The 25538-nt window shown below is 39.9% G+C and overlaps 1 protein-coding gene across 4 annotated transcripts in view; it reads right to left on the reverse strand.

Moving 5' to 3' along the window:
* The window catches only part of LOC116044636 (interleukin-1 receptor accessory protein-like 1), a 281380-nt gene that overhangs the window by 108888 nt on the left and 146954 nt on the right, over positions 1-25538 (reverse strand). For all 4 annotated transcript variants that reach the window (XM_031292002.2, XM_035998500.1, XM_035998501.1 and 1 more), the window contains 2 exons: positions 21414-21600; positions 19853-20006 (listed from right to left, as the gene is read on the reverse strand). In XM_031292002.2, coding sequence (XP_031147862.1) covers positions 19853-20006; positions 21414-21600 — 341 coding nt within the window. The remainder of the gene's footprint in view (positions 1-19852; positions 20007-21413; positions 21601-25538) is intronic.

The following is a 25538-nucleotide window of genomic DNA, read 5'->3' on the forward strand; positions in this document are numbered from 1 at the left end:
ACTTGATGAATGCAATGTTATTATTAGCAATAATAATATAAATACCCAATTTTTAATTAACCAGAATGATTGTCTTTTTCTATTTGTTATTTATAATAATAATTATTATAATTCGTCATGCGTTTGAGTCTCCGTTGTTAATCTTAATTCTTCTTGGGGGTAATATATAAAACATTGTAGATCATTAAGGCGATATTAAGATTGGAGTGGTATTGTCCCCCACTGGAATATGACTGTCCAACCCTGGTGACCCCGCACCAGATTCATATTACGATACGTAATTGGCTTGTCATCATTAATGGATGAAAAACATGTTGCCCAATGAGAAAGTTCAAAGTTGGTTGTCAGCCTCCAACAAAACCAATTATTGTTCAACACTTACAGGATGCTGTGCAATGCAAAAAGCAAAACAGATCCCAATCCTATTCAACCCTTTAAAAAATGGTTTCTCTCTGCACAGTTTAGATTTTGATTGCAGCAATCTACCAAGCCCTTGTGTGTTAGTGACCACTACATTAAATCCAAACTACGCATGCTCAACTGTGATGGTGATGCAGTAGCTTCTACGTGCAGGTTATTATTATGATTATTATTGCTATAATAGTCTGAACCTCTGTAATACAATACAGACTTTAGCAGTCTTTCTACAGTCCACTCTGAGCAAATACAACCAAATTGGATTTGAACTAACATGTTTCCCTCCCAATGTTTCAGTCACACAAACTGGTTGGTCAAATATTGGCATTTGACTTTAGGCACTGCGAGGTCTGATTGCTGGTGCCTGAAATGATTTTAGCCAATGTTTTTTGGTGCTTGGCACAGCGCTCAAACATCCTTTGGAATGTGCATTGAGTATAGCACAAACCCTTTTGCATTATTAATCAAAGCTGCCTCCAACATACCTCTGGAAAGAAATATGATTAAACCAGTGAGCTTAAGCACTTCTATAGACAAGGATATGATCGTCTTTAATAATAAAAAAGTTCTCAAATGGATGTTACATAAGCAAAATAGAAATCCTTGGCCAAGTGAACGGTTAGGAGGCTTGCATCTCAGACGTGGCATGACATCATCGACTGAAAAGCAACCAAAACCTGCAGCTCCCTCAGCAGATGACTACAGTATTACCTTCATTATTCAATTTCTAAAAAGGACGCCAATAACCGTGAAGCTGCATTTAACCTCAAATGCTGCACACTGACCCTTCTATATATGATAATATTCTAACATTCTTCTGCAGAATGACTCTGTGATCTGTGCAGTGATAGTTGAGCACATAGCACTTCTCTCGCTCTCTTTCATCGGTCTCTTAGCCATGCACCTTCGCTCTAGCTCAACCTTTCTTATCACAAACGCACACATTTGACCTTCCATATAGCCCTCTGGCTGAGGACCAACATGTGAACCTGGGCTGTCATTGACATCCTCTTGCATCATCAACGCAAGCTTGAAATGACACTGAGACCCAGGAGGCACATGATTGTGATCAAGTGACATCACAAGGAGAGGCTATGACCCTCAGATAACAGCTAGTTTACCTACTACAGTCCGTCACTGCCAGTGCTGCAGTGTAGAGGTCTTCATGGGTCCACTTGGTTCCTAGTGACCACGATTGGGTCCATATCAATATGTTTAATACACAAGTGAAAAAAAAGTTTTTTGTTTTCTTTTTACAGTGTCTGCTTGTTAATTGGTGGTGCATAATGCTGTCAGTGTTGGTGTTTTCTCTCTGTTTGGGTCAGATCAAACACAGTTTGGATCGGGTTTAATTAACTGTCCTTGGGTCCCTTTCTTTGAAGAACATCTGCACATCACTTTTGGATAGGTATATATATGGGCCTGTTTTGGATCTGGGTCCAACAGCATAGTTATTGTAACTCCAGCCCACATGTCCCTCTCAGCCTCCTGCCAGCGACTGCTTAGTTTTGGTTAAACCCCTGCTGCAAGCTGCGAGGTGCTCCCTTGTGTGAGTCAGTAACCTCCCATGCCCGAACACACAGCCTAAACCCCTCCAAAACACACAGGCTCTTTTTTTCTTCATGACAAACAAGACAGTTGGCACAGAGGCTTCTCAGCAATCTATTTATTATTTGTCTTGGTCACCCATTCATTGCACTCGCAAACCAAAGTGACCCCCCAAACTGGCCAGCCCCCTATTAAAAACTGTGTCTATTTTACTTGAACTCTATTCCAACCTCCACCTCCTCAGCTTGTTGCCAGCAGCCTGTTTAATTCCTGCTTTGTGCCATTTCTGCACAGTGGCCCCCTATTGCCGAGCTATGAATCCCTCCTCCCAGCTCTGCCACCGTGCCTCCCATCCCCCTTCCTTCTCCCCTCCCCCACCCCCTCTTCCTTCCTCTCGACCCCTTTGCCAGTGGCCCTGCAAATCTCCGGAGGCAGGCAGTGCCAAACGTTCCAGCTGTTTAAACAGGTCAGTGGTTGGTGCCTAGTGCCAGCCAGGGTAGCATTGCCACTGTGGTGCCCTACATCGCTGGTTTGTGCTTACCCCCCCCGAATCTGCTGTGCCAAGGGAGCTGCAGGGACCTAACTGTACTGGTGCTTAGCTAGATTTACATGCATTGTATTGCCTCAACACCCTTTTCTGTGTTTCCGACTTTTGCATTGTTGAAAAGAAAAGGGTTTTAAGGCTTGATGAAAACAATCAGAGCTGTATCACAAAGGCATGAAAATACACTAATGTAGGTCGGCAGTGTAATACCACTGAGTGTGCAACGTTTTAGAACAGCCTGCTCTTCCCATGAACTAGAATGATCCAGGTGAAGCTGTGAACATTCACTGATTTCACCTTTTAAATCCACTACATTCATTTAGGGGAGTTATGCTATACATAGATGAAGGGAAAAGGGAGAGACATTCATGCAAGATTTAAGCCTCTGGAAAACTGACACGAGTTCTGCAAAAATAGAGCGCAACTCATTACAAGCAAGGCATTTCTGATATCAGTTACTCGCAATGCCACATTGTTATTCTACCAAGACATTCAGTCAGAACAGTGTAAGATTGGGGAATTTCCGAATTTAATCCACTTTCTGCTCCATTTAGTACCTACGTTTTAAAAGTTTGAGGTGGAGTTGACAAAAAAGGGTTACACACTGTCCTTCACACTTGATACTACATTCTAAAATAATGTTTCACTCCATAAAATGCCTGTTAGTTCATGATAATCTGACACATCATTTTATGCTAATATTGAAGAAGGATAATGTAATTTCTTTCTTTAAATTTTTGATAAAAGAATTCTTTGATGGCTCCATGGAACTTACAGACTTGACAAAATCAGACACTAAAATATAAAATGAATGTTTCACCTCGTAAAGGTCAAAGTAAAGGTCGCTTTTTATGTTTGAATTAAAAAGTCTTGGCAGAGAGTATTTAAAGAAAAAAGGAACAGAGGAGGTGATGTACTGTCAGGATATGCAATAAAAGGCTTTCATCATGAGAACAGTATCATAATCTAGTCTGTCAGTCGGATCAGAACAGTTCCACATGCAGGTTGACTCTGCAAATGTAATGTAGGTGGACGGCTGACGAATGTTAACTAAAGCAGAATCTTGTTATGTAGGTATGTAACATCAGTCTATTGAGATGCTATTGGCCCAATCTTTTCATTGTAGAACAGTCGCTCATTAAAAAAAGACCTCATGGCCCCGGGACTTCCAATTGGGTTTTATTTCGAACGCAGTTGTCAAAACAAAATGTCGCACTGAAGCAGATTTTAAAAACAAAGGAATTAATGCTACATAGTAGTTAAAAGACAAATAAAAATATATATGTCTGGAGCAATTGCAGGACGGTAAGCATATACATAGATTTGTTTTTCCCTGCTCATACATCACATGGCCTCTAAGGGAAATGCATACAAGGACTGTACAGCAATGTTTTCCTGTAGAATTATACAGCAACCCCTGCAGGCCAATTAGGAGGGAGAACTACTGCATTCATGTTGGGGGACAAAGGAAAATCGGCTTTTACTCATACTAAAAAGATCTTTCCTTTTTATTGTGACATGTCTTTCCTATTTTGAAAAGAACAACAACTTTGTTATATCAAGATTCTTTGCCATAATAAACATCTCAAGAAAACTTTTCTCATTGTAAGATTGTCTCACGTCCTACTTGTTTTATTATTACGGGATGTTTTGTTTTTATTATTATGAGATTGTCTTAACTTATATACAGCTATTTTTGTTATTGACATTATACCTGTTAAATGATTTCTTCTGTTGCAGTGTTTCCCCTATAAGTGTACAGGCCTGGCGACCAATGGGAACACCCCGCACCTTTTTCTTTTTGAATGGCAAAAATAACGCCAAATATCCACTGTCTTTCCCCTATATTCATTCTGCAGCGCCGTGAGCCCATGAACAAGTTAGTTCTGTTGATGTGAAGAGTGGTTCATGTGGATTTCGAAAAAGTAACTGATAAATATTGATAAATTGAGAACAGAATTTGGTGTGGTGGTAGTGCAAACTTTGACTGTCTGTTCTTTGGTGATGGGCAGGTAGCGGGGGTGGGTTAATCAGAACTTTTTTCAATGAAAACAGCTGCCTGCTGCTGGGAACAAAGTTGATAAATGGGCCATAAAACCAAAACAAGGAGCTAGAAGAGGCTAAAACACTCCACAGAGCTGAAAGTCGGGTGATAATTATCAGTGTGTTTGTCACTAAGAGGGACCACCTAACGTTAACAGATATGCATTAGATAAATTATTAACAGAAAATATTGAAAAGTGCCGCTTTAACTATATATATATGGCAGATCCGAAAAACCTCACATAAGTAGTTTTTGTTAGACAGTGACAAATTATTCTGTCATTTAGGTATGAGACAACACAAGAGGGAGAAACCCAAAGCCAAAAGCACTTTGTAATGCCACAGAGGGGGGCACTTAGTGCTAATGATAGGTCTGCCCCTGCACATATTGCAAAAGATAGTTCATTGAAAATACAATAGAATTTAGACATGCTCCAGATCTGTCACAGAGAGAGCTGAGATGTATTAAATCTAGCTCTATAAGCCCACAACTCCATGTGAGTTGAATATGAATTAAGCATATTTGAAGTAGACGAGTGACTCCTCATTGAGTATGTGGGGGTGGCTTCTCTCTCTATCTCTCCCTCACACACTCCTCCTCTCTCATGCTCTCTTTCATATCTCTGCATGTGGTAAACACATTTCGCCCACAGACGCAGCTGACCAGCCACCTCTTACCCCCTCGTGGACCTGAGCCGCTCGCCCACAGACATTCCACATCAAAGTTAATTTCCGGACTTGTTCAGATGATCAAGCAGTATGCAAGTGAGGTCTTGGCTCTGCTGACCCGTGTGATGAGGCTTACTGCTGCGCACAGTGACACCGGTATGGGCAATGAGGACAGTGGGCGTGTGTGCGTGTGCACATGTGTGTTTGCGACTTTACCCAAAACCTGACTTGATACTTTCATCACTGTTAAACATGACAGCCTCACTCCTTCAGGCCAAAGCGCAAGATCAGTTTTCACCATCGCAATCAATAAGCCACTGCGGATTCCGTCCAACCCACATATGCGGTAATGATCACTCATGGTGTGCGGTGATGGCTGTTTCAGCCCGGGCACAGGATTTTAATTGGCTGCTTTAGCTGTCAAGAAGTGCAGGGACCTTTTGATTTGGCCAGATAGTCACACAGTGAGCCTTAATTGGCCTGCGGACAAAACATGAGGGAAACACATTACTCGAAGTGCTCATGCATGAGCCGTCGTAAGTTATTACAGAGATATCGCAATCTGAAATGCCATTAAACTTTAAAATAAACCAGGAAATATAAACTGTGGGGGAAAAACAGAGGAGGAAACAGCATGGCAGACTGAGTAAACGGCTTCTGCAGAAGTTTGCCCATGGCAAAGAACGGCCAAGTCTCCTCCAATAATACCAATGCACACGGCAACAAGCCACAGACGACCTCTTTTAGGAGATACCTGAATGCAACTTGTTGACAGGAAATGACCTCACCTGTGGAGCCTCTGTCTTTATTTTTGTTAGTTTTTTCTAAGTCTACATAAAGAAGGAAAGAATACCTGGAGGCACACAGAGAACCTGGTAAGTTCCGTGTGTCACAGCTCTTATGTTGCAACCATTAACTGTGTGAGGCCAATAAACAACAGATTTCATCTTGGCTGAAAACGTCCTTCCTCCCTGCCTGGCAGGTTACTGCTGGGATAAATGGGCATATACAGTACATAGCTTGTGTGTACTATACTGTAGCCCAATAGAGCAGACACCTAAATGTACACTGCACAGCACAAATCATTCTTTAATTATAGCTTTTGTGGCTAAATTCAACCACTGCATCCATATCTGAGGCGGTAACTCTCGAGCTGACAGGAAAATGGCTCTGAACTGTCACCCCCATCACCCACCCACCCCCATCATTTAATTCTCAATCTCTCATGTAAACTCGCCATCTTTATTTCTTTTTTCTTGAGAAACATTGTGCTATCTCATAAATAAATAAAAAGCCTTGCAATGCTGTAAATACGCCCCAAGTCACTGCACCGCCTCCCTCCTTTAAACTTCAACATAAGCCCGCTTTAGTGCCATTAAAATAACTTGTCCTGACAGTGGAGCCTGGGAGCAGTGCAATCAATTTCCATTACATCAAGGCCCAACTGGGCATCGCCACTGAACTAAGCGCTGGTAAGCAATCTCCCTGACCGAGGGTGGTTTGTGTGGTGGCGTGTATGTGTGTCTGTGTGTGTGTGTGTGTGTGTTGGGGGGAGTAGGGAGCAAGAGGATTTTCTTGACTTCACGAACACAAGCCTCCATTTTCCTCCATAAGTTCCCTGCCTTACCAGTAGAGGGACTGAAAATAATAATTATCTTTTTTATTATCTCCATTCTATTCATAGGGACCATTTCGTCTTCTGAAAACATTTTGGTCACGTTTCAAATAAGGAAACAAGCCTAATTTTCCATCATAACATCATGTGAAATTAACACCAGCTGAACAATTCAGTCTCGTCTCGGTGCAGTGAGTCTCTCCCTGAAGTGATTTAGAATGCACCTTTTGTAAAAGACCAATCTGCAACTAATTAACATCAGAGTAATTTATGCCACAAAATTGATTTTTGCTCACTATAAATTATGCAAGAGTCCCATCCGCTGTCCCTTCCCACCTTCTTATCTCTCTGGCGGAATCAGTGGATTGACATGTGGCTGAAGTGTCCTTGATGGGGCATTTCTACAAACTGTCAGAGATAGGGGTGGCAGGAAAAGAGGGAGAGAATATCATCAAAGCTAGAGACGCATGTACTTGTGGCCTTGAGAGGAGCCATAAATCTTAAGTCAGTAAAAACCAACCTAACAGTAGAAGTACAGACACTTTAACACAGCATCAAAGTAAAAGAAATACAAAAATAATATGTATAAGTATGTGTTTAAAGATTCTGGTTTTCAGAAAATCTTAAAGCGATAAGGAATTTTGGTCTTCCACATCTCTTACTTTGATCACGTGTTCCACACCACTATGGTGTGGAATTACATCACCACAAGTTTAGCACTGATTTTCACATCTCCAAAGCTAAGGCACTAAGTGAGCGCTAATTAGCAGAGCGAAGGCATTAATTATGTAACACGTCATCTTAATTAGCAATCCCAGATGTACGGTGTGTCAGAGGAGCATTTGTAAGCACAGTTTGCTAATTGATAGATATTTAACAAGATGTACGACATCAGCCCGCTGCAAAGGTGACAGTCGTTTTAGGGATACTAAATCAGCTGGAATAACACTGAACTTCTTTGTGTGTCGTGTGTGAATCATTTAAAGTAGGAATAAGTTGAAACTCTCTACAGTATTATTAATTTGCATGTACATTTTTACTAATAGTGTAAAAAAGATTAGAATAAATATATAGGTCCAGAAGAGACATGGTGCAGGACTGAGGTGGAAGAAATTACTTTTCTGTAGTTCAGTTTCAGCTGTCTAAGAAAGCAATATTCATCAAAAGCATAATACCTGTCAAATAAAATATGTCAACTAGCTGCCCACTGTTAGTAATTAAGGCCTGTAAGCTCTTGATCCTGCTTTCATACAGGGGGATTATTGTCAGGGATTCTGTCTTCCTTAAAAAGCCTAATCAATGTGCAGTGCAGGCACCAGACCACCTGACTTTTTTTCTTTTTTTTTTTTTGCATTTTTGCACCATCTGTCCTAACCTGCATCACATCTGTTGCTTGGCTTCACCTGCTTCATGAAGACCTTGTCTCTTAGGCAAAGAGGTTTCCGTAAATATTCCCTCCAAACTGTTCTGGGTTTCAGATTTTTATAAACACACTTATTTGCAGTAATCACACGTTCACAAAGACCAGCAAAAGCGAATGTGTCATGATGACACAAACAATGAGCGCACCTGCCATTTTTGTTGCCATTTTGTGCATCCATGACCAGCATGGGCAAAAGAGTTGGCAAATGTGGAGTATAAATAGATCAGTGGGTGTGATGATGAATCTTTCTCAGCCAGTCAAATTATTTGTCCTATCCCTTTTGAGTAGCTGTGCTAATCACACATGAAAATGCCTCAATAAATGAAGTACAGAAACCAGACTGTCCAAGTAGTTTGGTTGGTGGCCAAAGTAAACATTCTTCCACAATGCAACCCACAGACAACAGACAGAACATTGGACGATTCTGCTAAATCCCAGACTACCTTTGATGCCAATGTTGTGTTTGTTTCCAAGGTTTGTTTTATTTCAGGGCATGGCAACTACAGTATGGTTAAAGTATGGCTAGGTTCAGGAACTAAAACACTTGGTGAAGGTTATGGAAAGATCAAAGTTATACAAAAAGAAAAACATTAATTGCTATCTCTGAAGATTTCTTGCATGAAGAATGAATGCACCCATCCACCACCCCAACCTCCACTACTTTAAAGGCAAGAAACATATGACTTAAGAAGCCTGCACCCATTGTTTCCTACTGTAGGCCACACACAGGTGGCGTCTTAATGCGCCTCTGCTCATTAGGCCACCCTGCTGTTCTACTTGCTCTATAAAAGCAGTCATTTAAAAAAACCCCATTCATTCCCCATCTACTGTACCCTGACTACTACTTGTTTCTGTATGGCATGACACGCTCAGTATGCGCTGCACTTTACTTTCTGCTTCATCACATAAGGGCACACTACTTTCTACATTACAAGTGAACACTGCCATTGGATGTTAATCATACAAAGCACTGATGCCACTACTGCCAAAACTGTGAGTGAAGCTAAAAAAAAAAAAAATCGAAAAGAATAAAGTGGTCCACTGTGAACAGAATTTTTTAGGGATACTGGGTGGCATAATGTGTCACGTACTCAAGTAACAGCTTGGGCTGTTGCCTTTAGTACACGCAACAATTATGCCACTATTGCCCAAACTGTGAGTGAAGCAAAAAAAATAAAAATAAAAAAGAGAACAAAGTGGTCAACACGGAACACACATGCAACATGCAGGTCTATGGCAGAAAACACTGCCATGTGCATGAGACAGTCCCTGCAATAACAATACTTTGTTTCTCCATTCCTCATCATGATTTGTACATCCATACCACTAGTCCAGATACTTAGCACTAAAAATGCATTAATTCCTCCAGTCCACTCTTGCTAGCCCTGTGTCCTAAATGTTGTGACAAAACACCAAGGGAGATAGTCCTTTGTTTGCTTAAAATAGCATTTATGCCCAGAAAGTGCCACCTCATCAAACAGGGGGACACTGATCAAAGTCATCTCACCTTGCCGAAAGCCGGCCAAGTCAAACTAATTCCTGGAGCTCGTCCTCGGCAGTTTGTTCATGGGGCTCAGAATCTGCCGGGCCGAGCCAAAAAAAAAAAGGCATTCAGAGAAACGCGGCCAATTACATGTCACTGTTTCACGGGAGCAAACAATACCACACAAACCGATAGATTACCTTAGAATATGCAGGGATACAGATGCAGGGAGATAGCTTTCCCAAAGGACTGTATCTATGATTTTTTTTATCTTAGGGATTCACAACCAAATCATAACATTGATACCTCCTTTTCATGCAAGTCAAAACACACGTTTGACAGCTATACACACATTTGAGTAAAATAACAGCCTGTGCTGATATAAAGTAACCAAGTAGCCACTCTAGTCTGAGAGCACCGTGCTCTGCACATGCTCCATGCACACATACTCTCTCTCCTTTTTCGCCCACTTCCCCCCCTTCTATAAGCTCTGCAATCACATCTCCTGTGTGCTGCTCCTTTGATGGCGCCAGCAGGTGGAAACTCACCGGGATGCTGAGTGTGCACTACAGTGTACACACACTGCTGCTGGATTGATCAGAGCACAGGGTTGAGTTGACTTGCCGGGTTGGCTAGTGATGGCAGGGGAACATATAACAAACAGCCTGTCAAACCACAGGGGGATGGGTGCGTCACTGAAAACATGGGAGTTATGGCAAACAGCTGGACACAGTGGAGAACTACAGCACTGACTGGAATGGTAACATGTGGAAAATGTACAGAGTAGAGCAAGAGTGCGTTTTATGTCTGTATAGTCTACAGTCTTCAGCTCACTGTAGCATACATACAGTATGCATATGTCGGTCTGAGGATAGGATTCTTCTTTAATGGCAATATAATTTGCATTATAGTAGACATACACTTCAATAACAATATATCATATTTATTGACACAAATTTGTAGAACCTACCATTACTAAATAAGCTCTTTCGTGAATTCCTCAGCAACAATTACTGTTGGTTAGACAAAACAAGCATTTTAAAGTCATTAACCTGAACTTGTCATGGGGATTGTACATAACTTTCTGACATTTTACATACAAAGATTATGTGATCAAATTTTTTTTGATATTTCACCGGCTCTGCAAATTAAAGCTGCACAAGAATTTGTTTAATCTAAAAACACACCTGCCTAATCAACCTAAATTACAAATAAGACCGGAAGCAAACAGTGCTTATTCTCCACCATAAATGAGACATAATTATGTCATAAGCCCAAATGATATTCTGACATGTGGTATGATCAGTGGTGGTAAATCTTTACTGGAGCACAGCGAGTAATGAATTGAAGCTGAGGAAAGTCCAAAACTTCCTTGTTAATAGCTGTGAATGAGTGAGCTGGTGCGTGACGCTTCAGTGAAAATAATTTGTTCATAACCTCTGGCCTCTCCTGTCATTAGGAAATTAAATTGTTGGTAACATGACTGGTAGGTAATGAATTCCAACACACTTTTGCAAAGATAACTCTTGCTGCCACTTTTTTTTTTCTTTTTTTTTTTAAAAGTGGTTCAGTAATGGTCTCAGCAAATAACATTACAAGGCTTTAGCTGTTTTCACACACTATTCTTAGTTGTGCCAAAGACTGTTTCTACAAGGTTAGAGTCCTGTGCTAAAAGTCACTCCTCTGAAACTTTCGCCTGACCTCTATGTCTGAGTGGAGGTCAAGGACAGTTTATTACAAGGAAAAAGCTGAGAAAGAGACTGCTTGGACAATAAAATACATATATAAGGAAATGTATTATTTCTGTTTGGATCAGGTGGATGACCTGTTCCAAACAGAAATAATACATTTCCTTGATGCGGAATTAAGGACATTTTTTCAGTAAATCTGGGTCAGTGCTAAAAACTAATGTTTACAAAATGGTGTCGTCCAGCAACTTTTGCGCGCAGAAGTTTGAGTGAAGATGATTTCCTCTTCTGAAGAGTCCATCATGCTTTTTTAATCCTTCGTGTCCTCCTTGGCTACTAGTAACTGCGTGGAGGAGGGGTGGGGGTGGTGAGATCACAGAAGGCTTGCGTCATGTGGATGCATTGACAGCGTTGTTCATTAGTTAGAATTCCTCATGGGGGCGACAGAAACTACGCACTGAATAGCCGATAGCTTGAAAGCCTCCATTTGCATTACAGTGTCTTATTTTTGTGTTATACTGCATTGATCTTACTTGACCACCCTACAGTAACTCAGCTTTGTTCACTTTAGAACTGTAAGATAAACTTCATGCTGCAATATGTCATATTGATTTCTGAATGGTGTTATAATGGCTATGTCCTTCTGCAAAAAGGCTTTCAATTCGTCCCCAAAGGTGACTGGCGGCAGTAGAAGAAGAAGAGGAAGAAGAAAATGCCACTGTCAAAGCCCAGCTTGAGACTTTCCATTATTGGCTGTAAAAGAAAGCCTCAGGTTCTGCCTTTCACCTCTGATTGATATTTGGTCTTGACTGGGGTAGGAGCGTATGGCAGAGGTGGGACATGATAAATGGCAAAACAAGGGCTGAAGCAGAAAAAGTAGATGATAAAAAATATGGTATCATAAATCTTAAAACACTAACACTATAATAACAAAGAAATTCCTTGCCATTTTAGATTCGGTATTATGTTTTGCATTATCCTGCAGTGTTCTTTGCTAGAGACAGGCAAGCAGTTTTACACGTGCATGGGATGTCCACCTTATATTCTCCAGAGACCCTCATCCAGTACTTCATTTATGAAAATAAGCTGCAGGGCACATGAAAAAAATAATAATTCCAATTGAACAAAAAACATTCATTGTGCTTTAAGAGCTCTTCACTTAGCTTGAAGTGTATTTCATAACACGCCTAGCTTCCTCCTTGCAGGGAATCTGTATGGTGACAATAAACTCTATGCATCATGCTGGTGACCATTCTTCCATCCAGGTTCACCATCTAACACTTTTTTTTCTATTATACAAGATTATCTTTATTTAAGTCAATCAGCAGCATTGTGTTTTGTTAAAGAAATGGAAATTGTGTCTCGATGTGACTGATGATGCAGTTGAAATCTCTATAACAGCTACTAAATAGAGATCATTTTGTCACACATACTGTTTCCAATCTCAATAGTGAACTTCCATGATCAAGGATTGTATCAGGTATTAAAGCTTTTTACATCCAAACCTTCCCATGCTCACCTAATGTACCATTCCCTTGCAAGCCCCTCTGTCACCAACGGAATTAATAAATAAAATCTGAATAAGCAGATCAAATGGCACAAAATATCCTAAATACAAAGTAAATATATTTAAATATAAGGCTGTTGTCTGTCGCATTACTGAATATAGATTTTTTGCCTTTTCTTTTGAGGTTAAACAGTTTAATAATAATGCTGTTAATAATCAATATTTTTGTATTAACAATGGATCAAATGGCTAAGTGTATGATGTGTATGTAAAAGGGGTTGCTCGGTTACAAACACATAATTATCACTTTTGAGCAAAAAAGCTCGAAAACCTACTGGACGCTAACTGCTCAGCACCAAACAGCAACAAGCTGGTCAACGTAGTGGAGCATTTAGCAGCCAAAGAGACAGCTATTTCTTTCAGGAGTGGGTAGAGCGAAAAATAAAGCTAATAGAAGAGTGAATATTTGACTTGTATTATATTATACTTTTATAAGTTGCCATATCAACTTAACCCTTGTATTGTCGTACCTCGGGTACCTCGGTGTATCTCGGGACCCCGAAGGACGAGGCCCCCGCCAGTTCACGAAGCTCAACGCAAGGCCAATACAAAACGTCAAATAAACTGAACGGGTCCCAGTGACCCGAAGGACAACACAAGGGTTAAAAGGTTGTAATATGTCAATGTTATGTTTTTCTGTGGTCAAAAGTGGCCAAAAAATGAGGTGAGGCAGATTTAAAAGATACTGTAATTATTTCCAGAGGTGCTTAGGTCATTCTTAGGTAACTATGGTATCTGAAATTAAAATGAACCAAGCCCTGAGATCCACCAAGTGTCTATGTGTATTTCTTACTGACAACTTCCACAAATATAAATACAACAACACAAACACAAAAGACATTTAAGTTTAGCAAGTTGCCATGCTATAATGAATAACTCTCACTCTTAAAGATTCAGCCGAAATGCACCATCGACAACAGCAGGAGACAATGAACTCGGATCACAGAAGACTTATATTCAGAATAATGACAAGGTTCATCTTTATTGATAAGTGTGTTCTCAAAAAAAGTGGCAAAATATCAAAGGTAATGATAGAAAAAAGAGGCAAAAATCACTAAACCTCATCAAACACCTACTGATTACACAATGTAATAAATTCACAAGAAAAAAAAAAGATTACTTTCTGAATCCACTCTGCAGCTTGGCCAAATTAATTATCTTCCATCAATTAAAAGGAGCAATTATATTCCAACCTCTTTCATATGCTAATGAGTCAACTCGGGGATGGGAGAGGAAATTTGTAATGGCCACCAAATGGTGCTTGCAGAATATAGGTGTAGGAGAAGCAGTTGTGTTATATTGAGCTGAAGACGTAAACAGTTTATTAGGATTAACAAGAACAGAGAGGCCCTGTTAACATTTTAGTTTTCACTAAATGAGTTCATACTTTGAAGGAGTGAATACTAAACACATATTTGAAGTTTGGAAGTACTCTATTACTGGCGTGCTTGTGCCAGAAGCTGTCTGCCACCAAAACAAATGCCACATTTATTTTTACTTAGCAAAACTAAAGTCATTTAGCTGCTCCTTGAGAACAATAGACTAAAGTATAAAAAATCAGTACGTTTCAGCTTCAACAGCATTCATCATCATGACAGGATTGCATATATTATAGGTAATGACATCTAAGATGTGCCAGGCTAGGATGCAAAAAACAATGGTTCCAATATTGAAAAGAAAGCAAACAAATGTTTACCCTAAAGCCTCTGATGGCCATATTGGAGGGACTTATTGTTGTGAGGAGCTGGTTGGGTTTCTAAAAGATGACTTCCTCAGCACTACTATGCTTTGATCATTTCAGTTTGTACAGTTAACATGGCATGGTAAGGTAGCCTAAGCATCACTGTCTTTCTGTAAAGACTACTTTACATACTTAAATAAAAAGTAGCATTAAAAGTGACCAGGAGCTGTATGATGTTAGCTAAATCTATTTTACTTTTAGATATCTGTTTATATGTAAAAATAAACATATGCAAGTATTAACATAATGTATCTGATCATGGGCTTTTGCGTTAACATTAATAAGTGTTCTTGTAATTAAGTTTCTGTCCACATTGTAATTGGATCTTGATTTGCAAATTAAAAAAGGTAGAGCTGGCATACAAACATGATGTGTCCCAGGTCGAAGGGAGCAAGGCAGAATACTCTCAACGTAACTCTACAATGTAAGGCGAAGCTAAAAAGGGAATCCGTGCTAGTGGAGAAGCTTGCTAGCACAAGTGTTAGCTCAGCTGTCTCAAGACATTTGTCCTGCACACTGTCGGACCCCTTGAGAGTCTCCCGCAGCGATACTCCTTGATGATCTCTGCTTATTTTATCTTTATCAACGAACAGGTTGCTTGCAGCTTTTTGACGGGCAACTTCAGATAGCAGGGAAAGGTGGAGTTAGGTGATCATCTCAACATGGCGGCAGATTTCTTTCCATAAAATGTGGCCAAACTACACATTTCCACCTGACTGAGATCACAATGCGAGCCTCCAGAGGTGGTCTGAGTGATCTGATCGCATTTCAAGTGCAATGCATTCTGCAATTACACCCTGCATTAACATGGTTTTTTTCTGTTCCTCATCAAATATCCAGATACAGAGCACATGTTAACACCAGATGTAAATGGGGTCAATGATTCACAATGGCACGTGTCTACCAAAATAAAAATAAAATACGAAAGTGGAACCCTGAACATTGTGTTGTTACTTTTCTGATTCTAAAAATGCACTTAATTTATTAAGATGAATAAAGGACAGTGATATCATTATAATCATTTTTAAAGTAAAGGCATTTTTTTGAGTTTGTCCCTAATTGTCATGCTCCTAGCAAAGTCAGTGTAAAATCCATAAATAGTCATGTTCTAAACTTGTACTGCACTTGTTATTCTTTGTCTACATTTGAAGAAAATAGCCTCTGGCTTACAAATGCACAGCCATATCAAGGGAAAGGTTCCCATCATTCAAGAGCAGTGGCTGAGGAAGCAAAACAGTTCCTTTCATTCCCAACCAGTCGCTGTGCAATAATACTCTATAGTAAGCAAGATACTGATATAGAATGGTGCTATCTCACAAGAAACCATTGTTCACTCAAGAGAAATTGGTTTTAAATGTGCTTGACTGAAAGGATTGCTTTAAGCCACAACTCTAGCATCAGATCTGTCTATTCCTTCAGACTTGAAGGACATGGAACATATCAGGTGAATTCACCAGTTAGTTTGAGGAGGAAGGCCGAGACATTTTATGTGGAGAGATATTTTCATGATTATTTTCAACCTCTCCGGCATTTTGGATAATTACATGCTTGCACTGCAAAGCACGCCCCTTCCCTTCCTCAACCAAACAACTCTCCTTGCGTGCTGGTTCAAAATAAGAAAAGCAGGTTAACAGTATCAGTCCCAGCTCATTAGCTACACTGACAGACTATTTTAAACACCAAAGTTGCTGCCTCCCTTTACATCTGTTCTATCGGTGCTTCTTTATTGTACTGTGTTTAATCTAAGACATCAAACGGGGAACCTCACAAAGAAGTCATAAAACTGCAAATTGTATATTAAAAAAATGAACGTTGCTTCCAAATGCCCAGTGAGGGAGCTCATGATTTTAGTGGTGCTCATTATAATCACATGGAATCTGACCTTTTGTCCCATTGCACTGCTGTGAGAGGGCCTGGAGGCTGTTGATAAAACAGGAGAGTGACAAGGGTTTTGATAGTGAATTGGAATTGTCTGTGGGAGGTTGATGATAATATTACATAAAAGGTTCATGTATACTTATTCCAGATTTTAAAAAAAGAAAGTATGCAGACGGAAAGGTCAGGTCTGAACCACAGACCTCTTTGTGTAATACTTAAAGCCCTTTTCCACTGCAGGAATGTAATGAAATGTAACATAATGTGTAGCCAATCAGGTTCTGCATCTGTTTCCACTGTTCTCTTGTCCTCACATCTTTGGGAACAAAGTCCTGGAACTCAACATATGTGCTGCTCATGAGGCGATACTAAATGCAAGTTCTAGGTACTTCAATAGTTAAGCAGTGCTGCAGATCGTGATTGGTCAAGCAAATGTGCCGTTGCATGCCTCTGTATTGACTAGGACAACACATACTTTTTGAAAAGGAACAAAACAGAATCCTTGAGATTTCTCAGTTTTCAGCAAACATGGCAGGGAAAAACTGAAAGATTCAACAAGATTACATAAAAAAGTATGTCACCTATAAACAATATCAAGCGTATTTTTTTTACATTGTTGTCTGTCTGTTGACTGCTTACTTTACTCACTTACCAAACATATAAAGACGGCATTGTCTATCATTGCTTTTGCATTTTTTTTTTTTATGGCATACATGTAAACGTTTTGACTGTATTTAGGGAAAAAAAGGACAAATCCTGTGTCAAAGCCTTACAGGTTTCTTAAAAGTTTAGGTTATGGTAACTTAGGGATTGTTACGTACCTACAAAAGGGCTAATGTCTTCGTTTGTTAGAGCATTTTTTGTTCAGCTCTAATGTGCTTGTGATTCTGTGTCGTTACTCTTTTACAATTTCACACTTCTTCTCACTGGCCTCGATGGGTATATAATGGGGATAAATGGCTGACACTTTCCTAAACAATTGAACCCTAGAATGCTTGTTATCATGATAAATTGTGAAAATTAGACAAACTTGAGCGTTTTGCACACACAAGTAATGAGGATTACAACTAGTGGAGGACACAGATTCAATATGAAATCAGTGGGTCCATTAAAATCAGTATCATTTTTGGAGGGAAACCAAAATCATGTAGACTGACAGGGTCTTGCATCATTAATCGTTGATGAAAGTTCAAGGTGTTTAGGACAGAAGAGTTGTTCAAGGCAGTTTATGAAAGCTTCTACATCTGCTGGTCTAAACACAATGCACAGAAGTTCTTTCCAAGAACAAAATCCCTTTTCTTACAGGACACAACGTGTTTCACGTCTACTGATGTAGCAACGGCAGACAAAGAAAAGACAAAAGAACTGGATAGTTTGCATGATCAGTACAGCTGCCATGGCTGCACAAAAGAAAACACTGTTTACAAAAGCCCAAAACTTCTTCAATAGAAGATGGAAAATAAATAAATGAATCCAAGACTCTTTTTCTGCCTAAAAGGAAAGCAACCAAGCAAAAAGCAAAATGAACACTGCAATTGCTCTCCGAAGATAAAAAGCACTTTAAGTTCAGAAAGAACAATGAGAACTTGTACAACCCTTTGTATCACACTGTACACATTGGTACCTCGAGGCAAAATTGTATCTCGTTACTTACAGTAAAAGTCAGCTTTAGTCTCTGCGTCCTTAAATGTACATCTAAGTATACAAATACACTACTGTACCACTATGTGACCTACTGCTATGGAACAAGACCCCTGCTGCATTATTTTTAAGTGGCATTTTCTTGATAAAATGTAAAGCAATCACTACCTTTTCTTTCACACATACTGACAACTTCATCTTAAAATAGATTTGATGTATATCCATCTATCCATCCATTTTCTATTGTGAGGGCTAGAAGAGGCAGGGTACATCCTGGATAGGTTGTCGGTCTACCAAAAGGCTAAACAGAGACCCATTCACACTTACATGTACTGTATAGGCAGACTGCATGTGGGAGTAAAGACAGACAGGTGGGAGAGTATATTTCGTTCTAAAAAAATCATAAATACCATAGCCCAACCATCAATCATCTTTTGCCACTTGTTTTGAAATGCTGAATGTCTCTAAAGTATATAGAGATTAAGACTATTCCCCCAGGATGACATTTTAAGGCTGGTGAGAAAATGATTTATGACTTTGCTCGCCCCTCACTGGAGTCCGTCTTTGTCTCTTTAAAGGGTCTATAAAGTGTAATCAAGTAGCAGTTAACAGCATACAGTTTGTCTGACCCTCACACCCACAATGTGCAGTGGCAGCTGCACTGAAACGTAACAGCCCCTCTATCCATCCAAAACCTCTTCACTTCTCTCTGTTTTGTTTCAGTCTGCGTCATCCTGTGTTTGTTCGTATCCTTGCAGACGTAAGCCACCACAGGAGAAGTGAGCTCAGCCAAATGAGTCACAGAAAGGAGGAGCTGCTGTTGTATGAAATTGTCCATTTGAAATCTAGCAAGTGATATGACCGGTACTATTATTATTTTCAGTCAATATTAGCTACTTTACGTGCTGCTGTTTATTAATCAAAAACTTACACAAGCATTTTTGACATCATTCGGGACAACATCTTGAACTAATTCCAATCAGAACCTAAAAGAAAAGGTGCCCATATTTAAATTGTAAATTTTGGGATCTCCCTATCCACAGTGCCTGCTGTGTCAACCTTGTCTGTAAGCAGTGTCAGTGGCAAGAAATCTGTCACCCACTTTAGGTTCAGGCTTAAACATTTCAACAGTCTTAAGAAAAAGTGCTGAGGTGGCTCTGTGTGAATTCCACTTCTAGCAATTAAAGAAGCCTAGAAGTCACAGCGAGAGACAGTGACGCTATAGACTGTGACACTTTGGCAAAAGGAGAGCAGCTTTAAAAAGCTCCAATTTAACAACCTGAAGCCACTTTTTCCCCCCCAGAGCACAGCGACACAATCTGTCGAAAACCCATCACCAGGCACAAGGCAGGAGCATCAATGAGGATATTCATTTGTGGAAATACCTTTGTTTTGAAATGCTTTCAATATAAATATATTTGCATTGAGGCTTTCGGTTTACAGTTACTGACATTCCTTTTTTGCTGTGGCAAGCACTGCAGCTCTCTGTATCTCTTTCAGTAAATGACAGTGTTTAAACATCTTAACAAAAGTAAGCAGAGATGACTCTGCAAATAAAGGATTTTGCAGCATTGAATAAACGTATACTTTTTCTTTACCTGTGACGGATAGCTCAGTCGTCCTCCGTACCACAAAGTTCCCAAACTGTAATTCGCAGGTGTAATTCCCAATGTCATCTTCCCGTACTTCCTTGATGGATAGAGTGTCCCTCCTCCTTTCTATGGTTTGTCTCCACTGCTTTGGCTTGCATTCCTTAATTTAAAACACAGACCATGGGGATCCAGAATGTTAGAATAAAGTAAATATACTGTGTCACTGTTGGCTGTCAAGTGTAACAAATGTTTGAAATCAGCAGGAAACACGCTTTTACTTGACGTGAGACTTTATGTTTTGTCCGAGCTTTAAGCATATTGAATGAAAATCACGGGATCATATATCACACGGACATCCATTTTGTCAGGCTTCAAGTAATGTGTTTGTGTCTGAACTACTAGCTAACTCAACCAATCAGCGTCTGGTGAGGAGCTGCTGGCAGCTACGGGCGTTGTTTAGGTGTGTGTGACGGCCGCGACTGTTCATTCAAAATAACAATGGCGGACGTGATAGAGAGATGGTTCATCCAATCACCTGCCAGGTATTTATTAGAAAGTGCCTGCCCTTTTCCAAACAGTTTCCAATGACGGCTCCTCAGATGGTTCTCTGTAACAAACCATCTGGCTTGTCAGGTTACCGTCATTACTTGAAATGTCTCGAAATAAGTAATGTGTAAATTGGTTGATGGGAAACATCTTTAGTGCAACCTAATCAGAAGCATTTAAATATGTACACAGGAAATTAACTTTAGCATCAAAAGCTGTTAGATAACTTCCAAAAATAGCCGTTTTTGACTACTTTGATTATGGTGATCTTGGCCACCATTGCTGCCTATTACACTGTTCTGTCTTAACTGAGATGTTGAGCCACAAAACACCTGAGGCAAAGGAAACTGGGGCACTGTGGGTTTGGTTTCAAACTGTGGTCCAAGACAGGCCTTCCAGAATTTAATCAGCCCCCACTGACAAAGTGAGAGCCAATAACTGGAGGGTGTGGAGCCCACAGTCATTATCTGCCATTTTAATTTGATTCTGTGGGAAACTGAAGAAGCGTTGTTGCCACCTAATCCAGCACACTTTAACGTTTGATAAATTGGCCCCCGAGCTTCACCTAACAGTGCTATCAAAGTGGCCTGTCGGACACGGGAGCTCTGGCTGGGTCAGTCACACCGTGGGTGTCACAATTCTCCGTGAGGAGGAAGAGAAAGTTTAAGGTCAAAACTGAGGAAACAAGAGATTTGTATGTACATAGTGAATAGATTTATTTTTGTCAGTTATATATTTATTTTGCTTTTACTTTCATAGGTCAGAGAGGAGATAGTATTTGAAGCTAATTAGACCTGAATATGGCTGACTAGGTTACTCTTCAGATAAATGAAAGAACTTCCTGTGAAGCAGCTTTTTTAAATTTGAAAATAAAGGTCCAACTCTACTAATGTGTATGATGGGTTTCAGGTGATAGACAAAACCCTTTGTTTAAACAACATCATCCACATCTGCATATAAAGGGAAATTAAATCATTGATGATTATTTGTGCAAACAGCTAATGAAAAGGGTGCATCTTACCTTGTACCACACAATCTCAGGCTCCACTCCTGGCTGCAGATAATCCTCAATGCCCATGCAGCTGATGTCTTTGCTTTTACTTAGTTCTGCCTTCTCAAAGAACCTCATTTTGGAGTTGTAGCAGAGGTCTGTGTCATTCTCCGCCACTGTGAGAGACATGGACACCTTCATGCAGTAAGTGGAGTTCCTGCAAAAATACAAAGTTAATGAATCAGTCAGAGAAATAAATGAGTCGATATCCTATTGAAGTCTTGCCAGATGCAGCAAACAAAAGCTGCCGGCAGTCCATCTCTGGCTTCACATAAACTCAGAGTCTGCGCTATTACAATCTCCACAAGGCTCATTCATTAGATGCCATGTGGATCACAAAATGTAGCAGTGGGAGAGGGAAAGAAACCTTCCTGGGAAAAGCAAAGTTTTTTGTTTTTTCCCAAGCAAACACTTTCCTTTAATGATGAATGTTGAATGATCATCTCCAATATGACCCTTAATCTGGACAATTACAGATTCTTAAAATGTTTTCTCATCTATTCAAGTATAAATATCAGGAAGCAATAATGAGCCTACCTCTTAACTATTAATGGAAAACTATAATATATAATTTATAAACGTATTTGTACATGTGTGTGTATAAGGGGCAGGGATACAGGCGGTAATGTGGAGCAACAGCTCCGAATGTCAACAGCAAGATTGATTGAGCCTTTTGTTTTTACGTGTTAGGCAGATACAGTGCGAGCTAGCAGAAAATGACTTGCTACAATTGATGTACTCTAACTGCTCAGGTCATACACATGAAGAAGAGAATTTATAACACAAGGGAGAGGGGGTGTAAAATGCAAGATAACTTGTAATGTTTGAAGACTACATGCTTGCCTGGGCTCACAGATACTGGCGTGCATTCATCCACGGTGGAATAAACATTTCATTTCACTGCTTGGTATTGCTGTATCCCTGCAGTAATCTGTGTTGCAGACATTTGTCTTTAAATACTTAACCAATCTGGGTTGAGCGTTCTCATGTGTTTACGCAGAACCATGTAGGAAACCGGATCAGATCTATTCTTGCCCAGGAAAGTGATGCTTTACAGCCACATGTAATGTAATAGTATATATCAGGTAAAGATACAGCTGCTAAGCATCTATAGCTCTCCTGTTTGGGTCATTAATTGGACAGCAAATTTGAGATAGGATCTGCTGCTTGGTTAATTCTTAACAGAACATGGGAATCTATGAACACATTGATTCACTGTGAAAGTTGTGCTATTTAAAGGAGAGGAACAGAAGCAAAGGTCCTTGATGATCAATGCATTCAATAAGAGCACCTTTTCTTTGCTAAAAGTGGCTAATAAGACGTGCAGCCTGACTGCAGCAAATCCATCCTGGTTAAAAGACCAAACAAATTGGCAGTGTTTAGGAAAATCTCATTGCTAATTTTCCAACTAAAGCTGGTTACACAAATTGAGCTGAACCAACAAACAATTGCAGACATGTTAAATCCTTACATAATTGCACAGCATTAACTGCCTCGTGGATTAGTACAACACACGCTGGTCTTAGCTACAGTGTCAGCAATCAATCCCTCGCCCTTCGGACTGGCCAGTGTCGCACGCTCCGCTTACAGCGGGTGTGCCATTTTCATGAAGCCCGGATGAAAATGTAACATGATGTGGAGATTATCCCAGACAACTTCTACCAGATGGACACCTGTGCAAATGAGATCCCACGGGAGTGCTCTCTTCCCTGTTAAATATTCTGGCCAGCACTGATAAACTCTGCCGCTGGAAGAGAGAGAGAGAGAATTGTGTCATCTGCTCCGCATGAGTGATCGATGGTGTGGGCCAACACTTTGTCCTACAATGTCTTTCCAACATTTCACATCCATCACGATGCCTTTTGAGCCTGAAGAGCCAGGTGATCTCTTGACTATTCACTCAGCAGCTATAACATTCATAAAGCCTATCCAAAGAACTGAGCAGGATGATGATCCTACTGCTGCACTCACTACGCACTGAGCATTCAACGATCGTGGAACCATCTGCGTACTGTTGATACAGTGATAACAACCTCGGTGATACCATGGCATTAATGGGTGACAGTGTCTGTCAAATGTGTCAAACTGAAGGGGCTATGCAATGTGGTGGCAATGATAGATAGCATCCTGCATACATCAACCCAGAGAAGTGTCAGGCCGACAGCTACTGTATACAGCTGGAGGGCAGGCAGAGGACTTGAGCTGCAATATGCGGCAAATGCAGTGAAATTATGCGCAATGGTCAGTTAGGAGTTAAGCAGCTTGCTGAAAGAATTCTGATTGGCACACTGTGGAAAAACACTGCAGTCTCTCCTTACGGCAAGATGCTCATGGGATTTAGCAGTAGTTAAATTCACCGGTTAATGTATGACGTTTCTATTTTTCAGAGTTAGATCAATCCTAACCAAAATTATCCACCATTTGATACATATTTTATTTAATTCTGTTGACTGTCATTTAATCTACCCCACCAGAGGATGAAACCAGATAGAACCTGCCCTTAACCTCAGCAGCTTTTCACTCACGATATTAAATAATAGGCAGCAGAATTGATTTGAAATTCTCCTGAGAATCCATGGCACCTGCGGGGAAATTAATGAACTTATTTAATGAATATCTTAATTAAAATAACTCCTTTCTAATAGAAATTGGATGGTGAAATAATTGCTGATTACTCATTAGAGCTTACTTTCAACGAACAATAACGTTCTCAGAGAATTGTCTCATCACAAGGCGAGAGGTCCACAGGTTGATGAAAGTAACCTCGACATAATGTCCTTAGAGGGCAGCCAAATAAACCCACCCAGGATATTGGGCCTAACCCTTTAAAGATTTGATATAGCATGTTGACCTATGCTGTACAGTAACATTAAAGTCTTGACTGAGGACAGCATTAGCATTTCAATAGGGATGACTGAGGTTTATCTTAATGCAGCGGTCATGCCATAAAAATCATTCAGTGATAAAATGACAGAAATGTTACAAAAGTTATTTGGTGTATATTTTTAAATGGCTTTTTCTAACTAACACTGTGAAACTATACTTAAATAATAAAACAATAATAATAATAATAAACAATAACTTAAATGTCTACAAGAGGCATGCAATGAAAACTACTGAAATATATATAATAATATATGGCAGCATCCCAACTGTCTCATTGGCTTAAACGGTTTCTCTATGCAAGCAGGCACATCCTCCAACACTGTAGCTTTATATAAAAATTACATACATATTCCTACTGTAATCAGGGCATCAGACTCAGTAGAGAAATTGCTAACATCTGCCAAATCATAACTGTGTCCCTGAGCAGCACACTGTATGTGTACAGTATATACTTGTTTGTGTGTGTGTGTGTGTGTGTGTGTGAGAGAGAGAGAGAGTCTACAGTGTACAGCATTATAGTTAAGCACCTAACTGTATGTAAATTCTACATTTTCAATGCCATGTTAAACTGAGTCAGAAAGGAGCCCTAACTGACTTTAATTCTTTATACAGTCCCTCCAGAAAAACGTGATTATACTAGGGCTGTCCTCGACTAAAGAAATTCTTAGTCGACTAACACTTACATGATTTTGTCAATTAATCGATTAGTTGATGTAATCGACAGAGCTGTGCTCTTTGAGAGGTGGTTAAGACTAGAAAAGCACAATATAAATGTAGTTAATGAACCATCTGTAAAACTGACTTTCTCCACAATTAATCCTGCAAAAGCACCACTTTAAATCTTGTGTTTACCAGAAATGTGCTCATAAGTTTCTTGGAAATGAGTAATTAAGCATGAATAAGGATAAAAAATGACTCATCAACTAAAGAAATCTTAGTCGACTAAGACCAAAACCACCGATTAGTCGACTAATCGACTAAGAGGTGGCAGCCCTAGATTATACGATCGCATAATTCAATGCATAATCAGCCAAAGTCCGCATATTTATGCGGGGGCTGCATTTTTTCAAATACGCCGCACTTTCGCACATAAATTGCCGATTTCCGCGCAAAATATGCGGGGCTTGCATGATTTCATAATCCCCGCGTCGTCGTCGTTTTCGTTGCAAAAAAGTCACATATATCTTAGCAGAAAGTTGAAAAATGTTG

This window comes from Sander lucioperca, chromosome 24, assembly GCF_008315115.2.
Source record: "Sander lucioperca isolate FBNREF2018 chromosome 24, SLUC_FBN_1.2, whole genome shotgun sequence".
In the NCBI taxonomy this organism is placed as follows: domain Eukaryota; kingdom Metazoa; phylum Chordata; class Actinopteri; order Perciformes; family Percidae; genus Sander; species Sander lucioperca.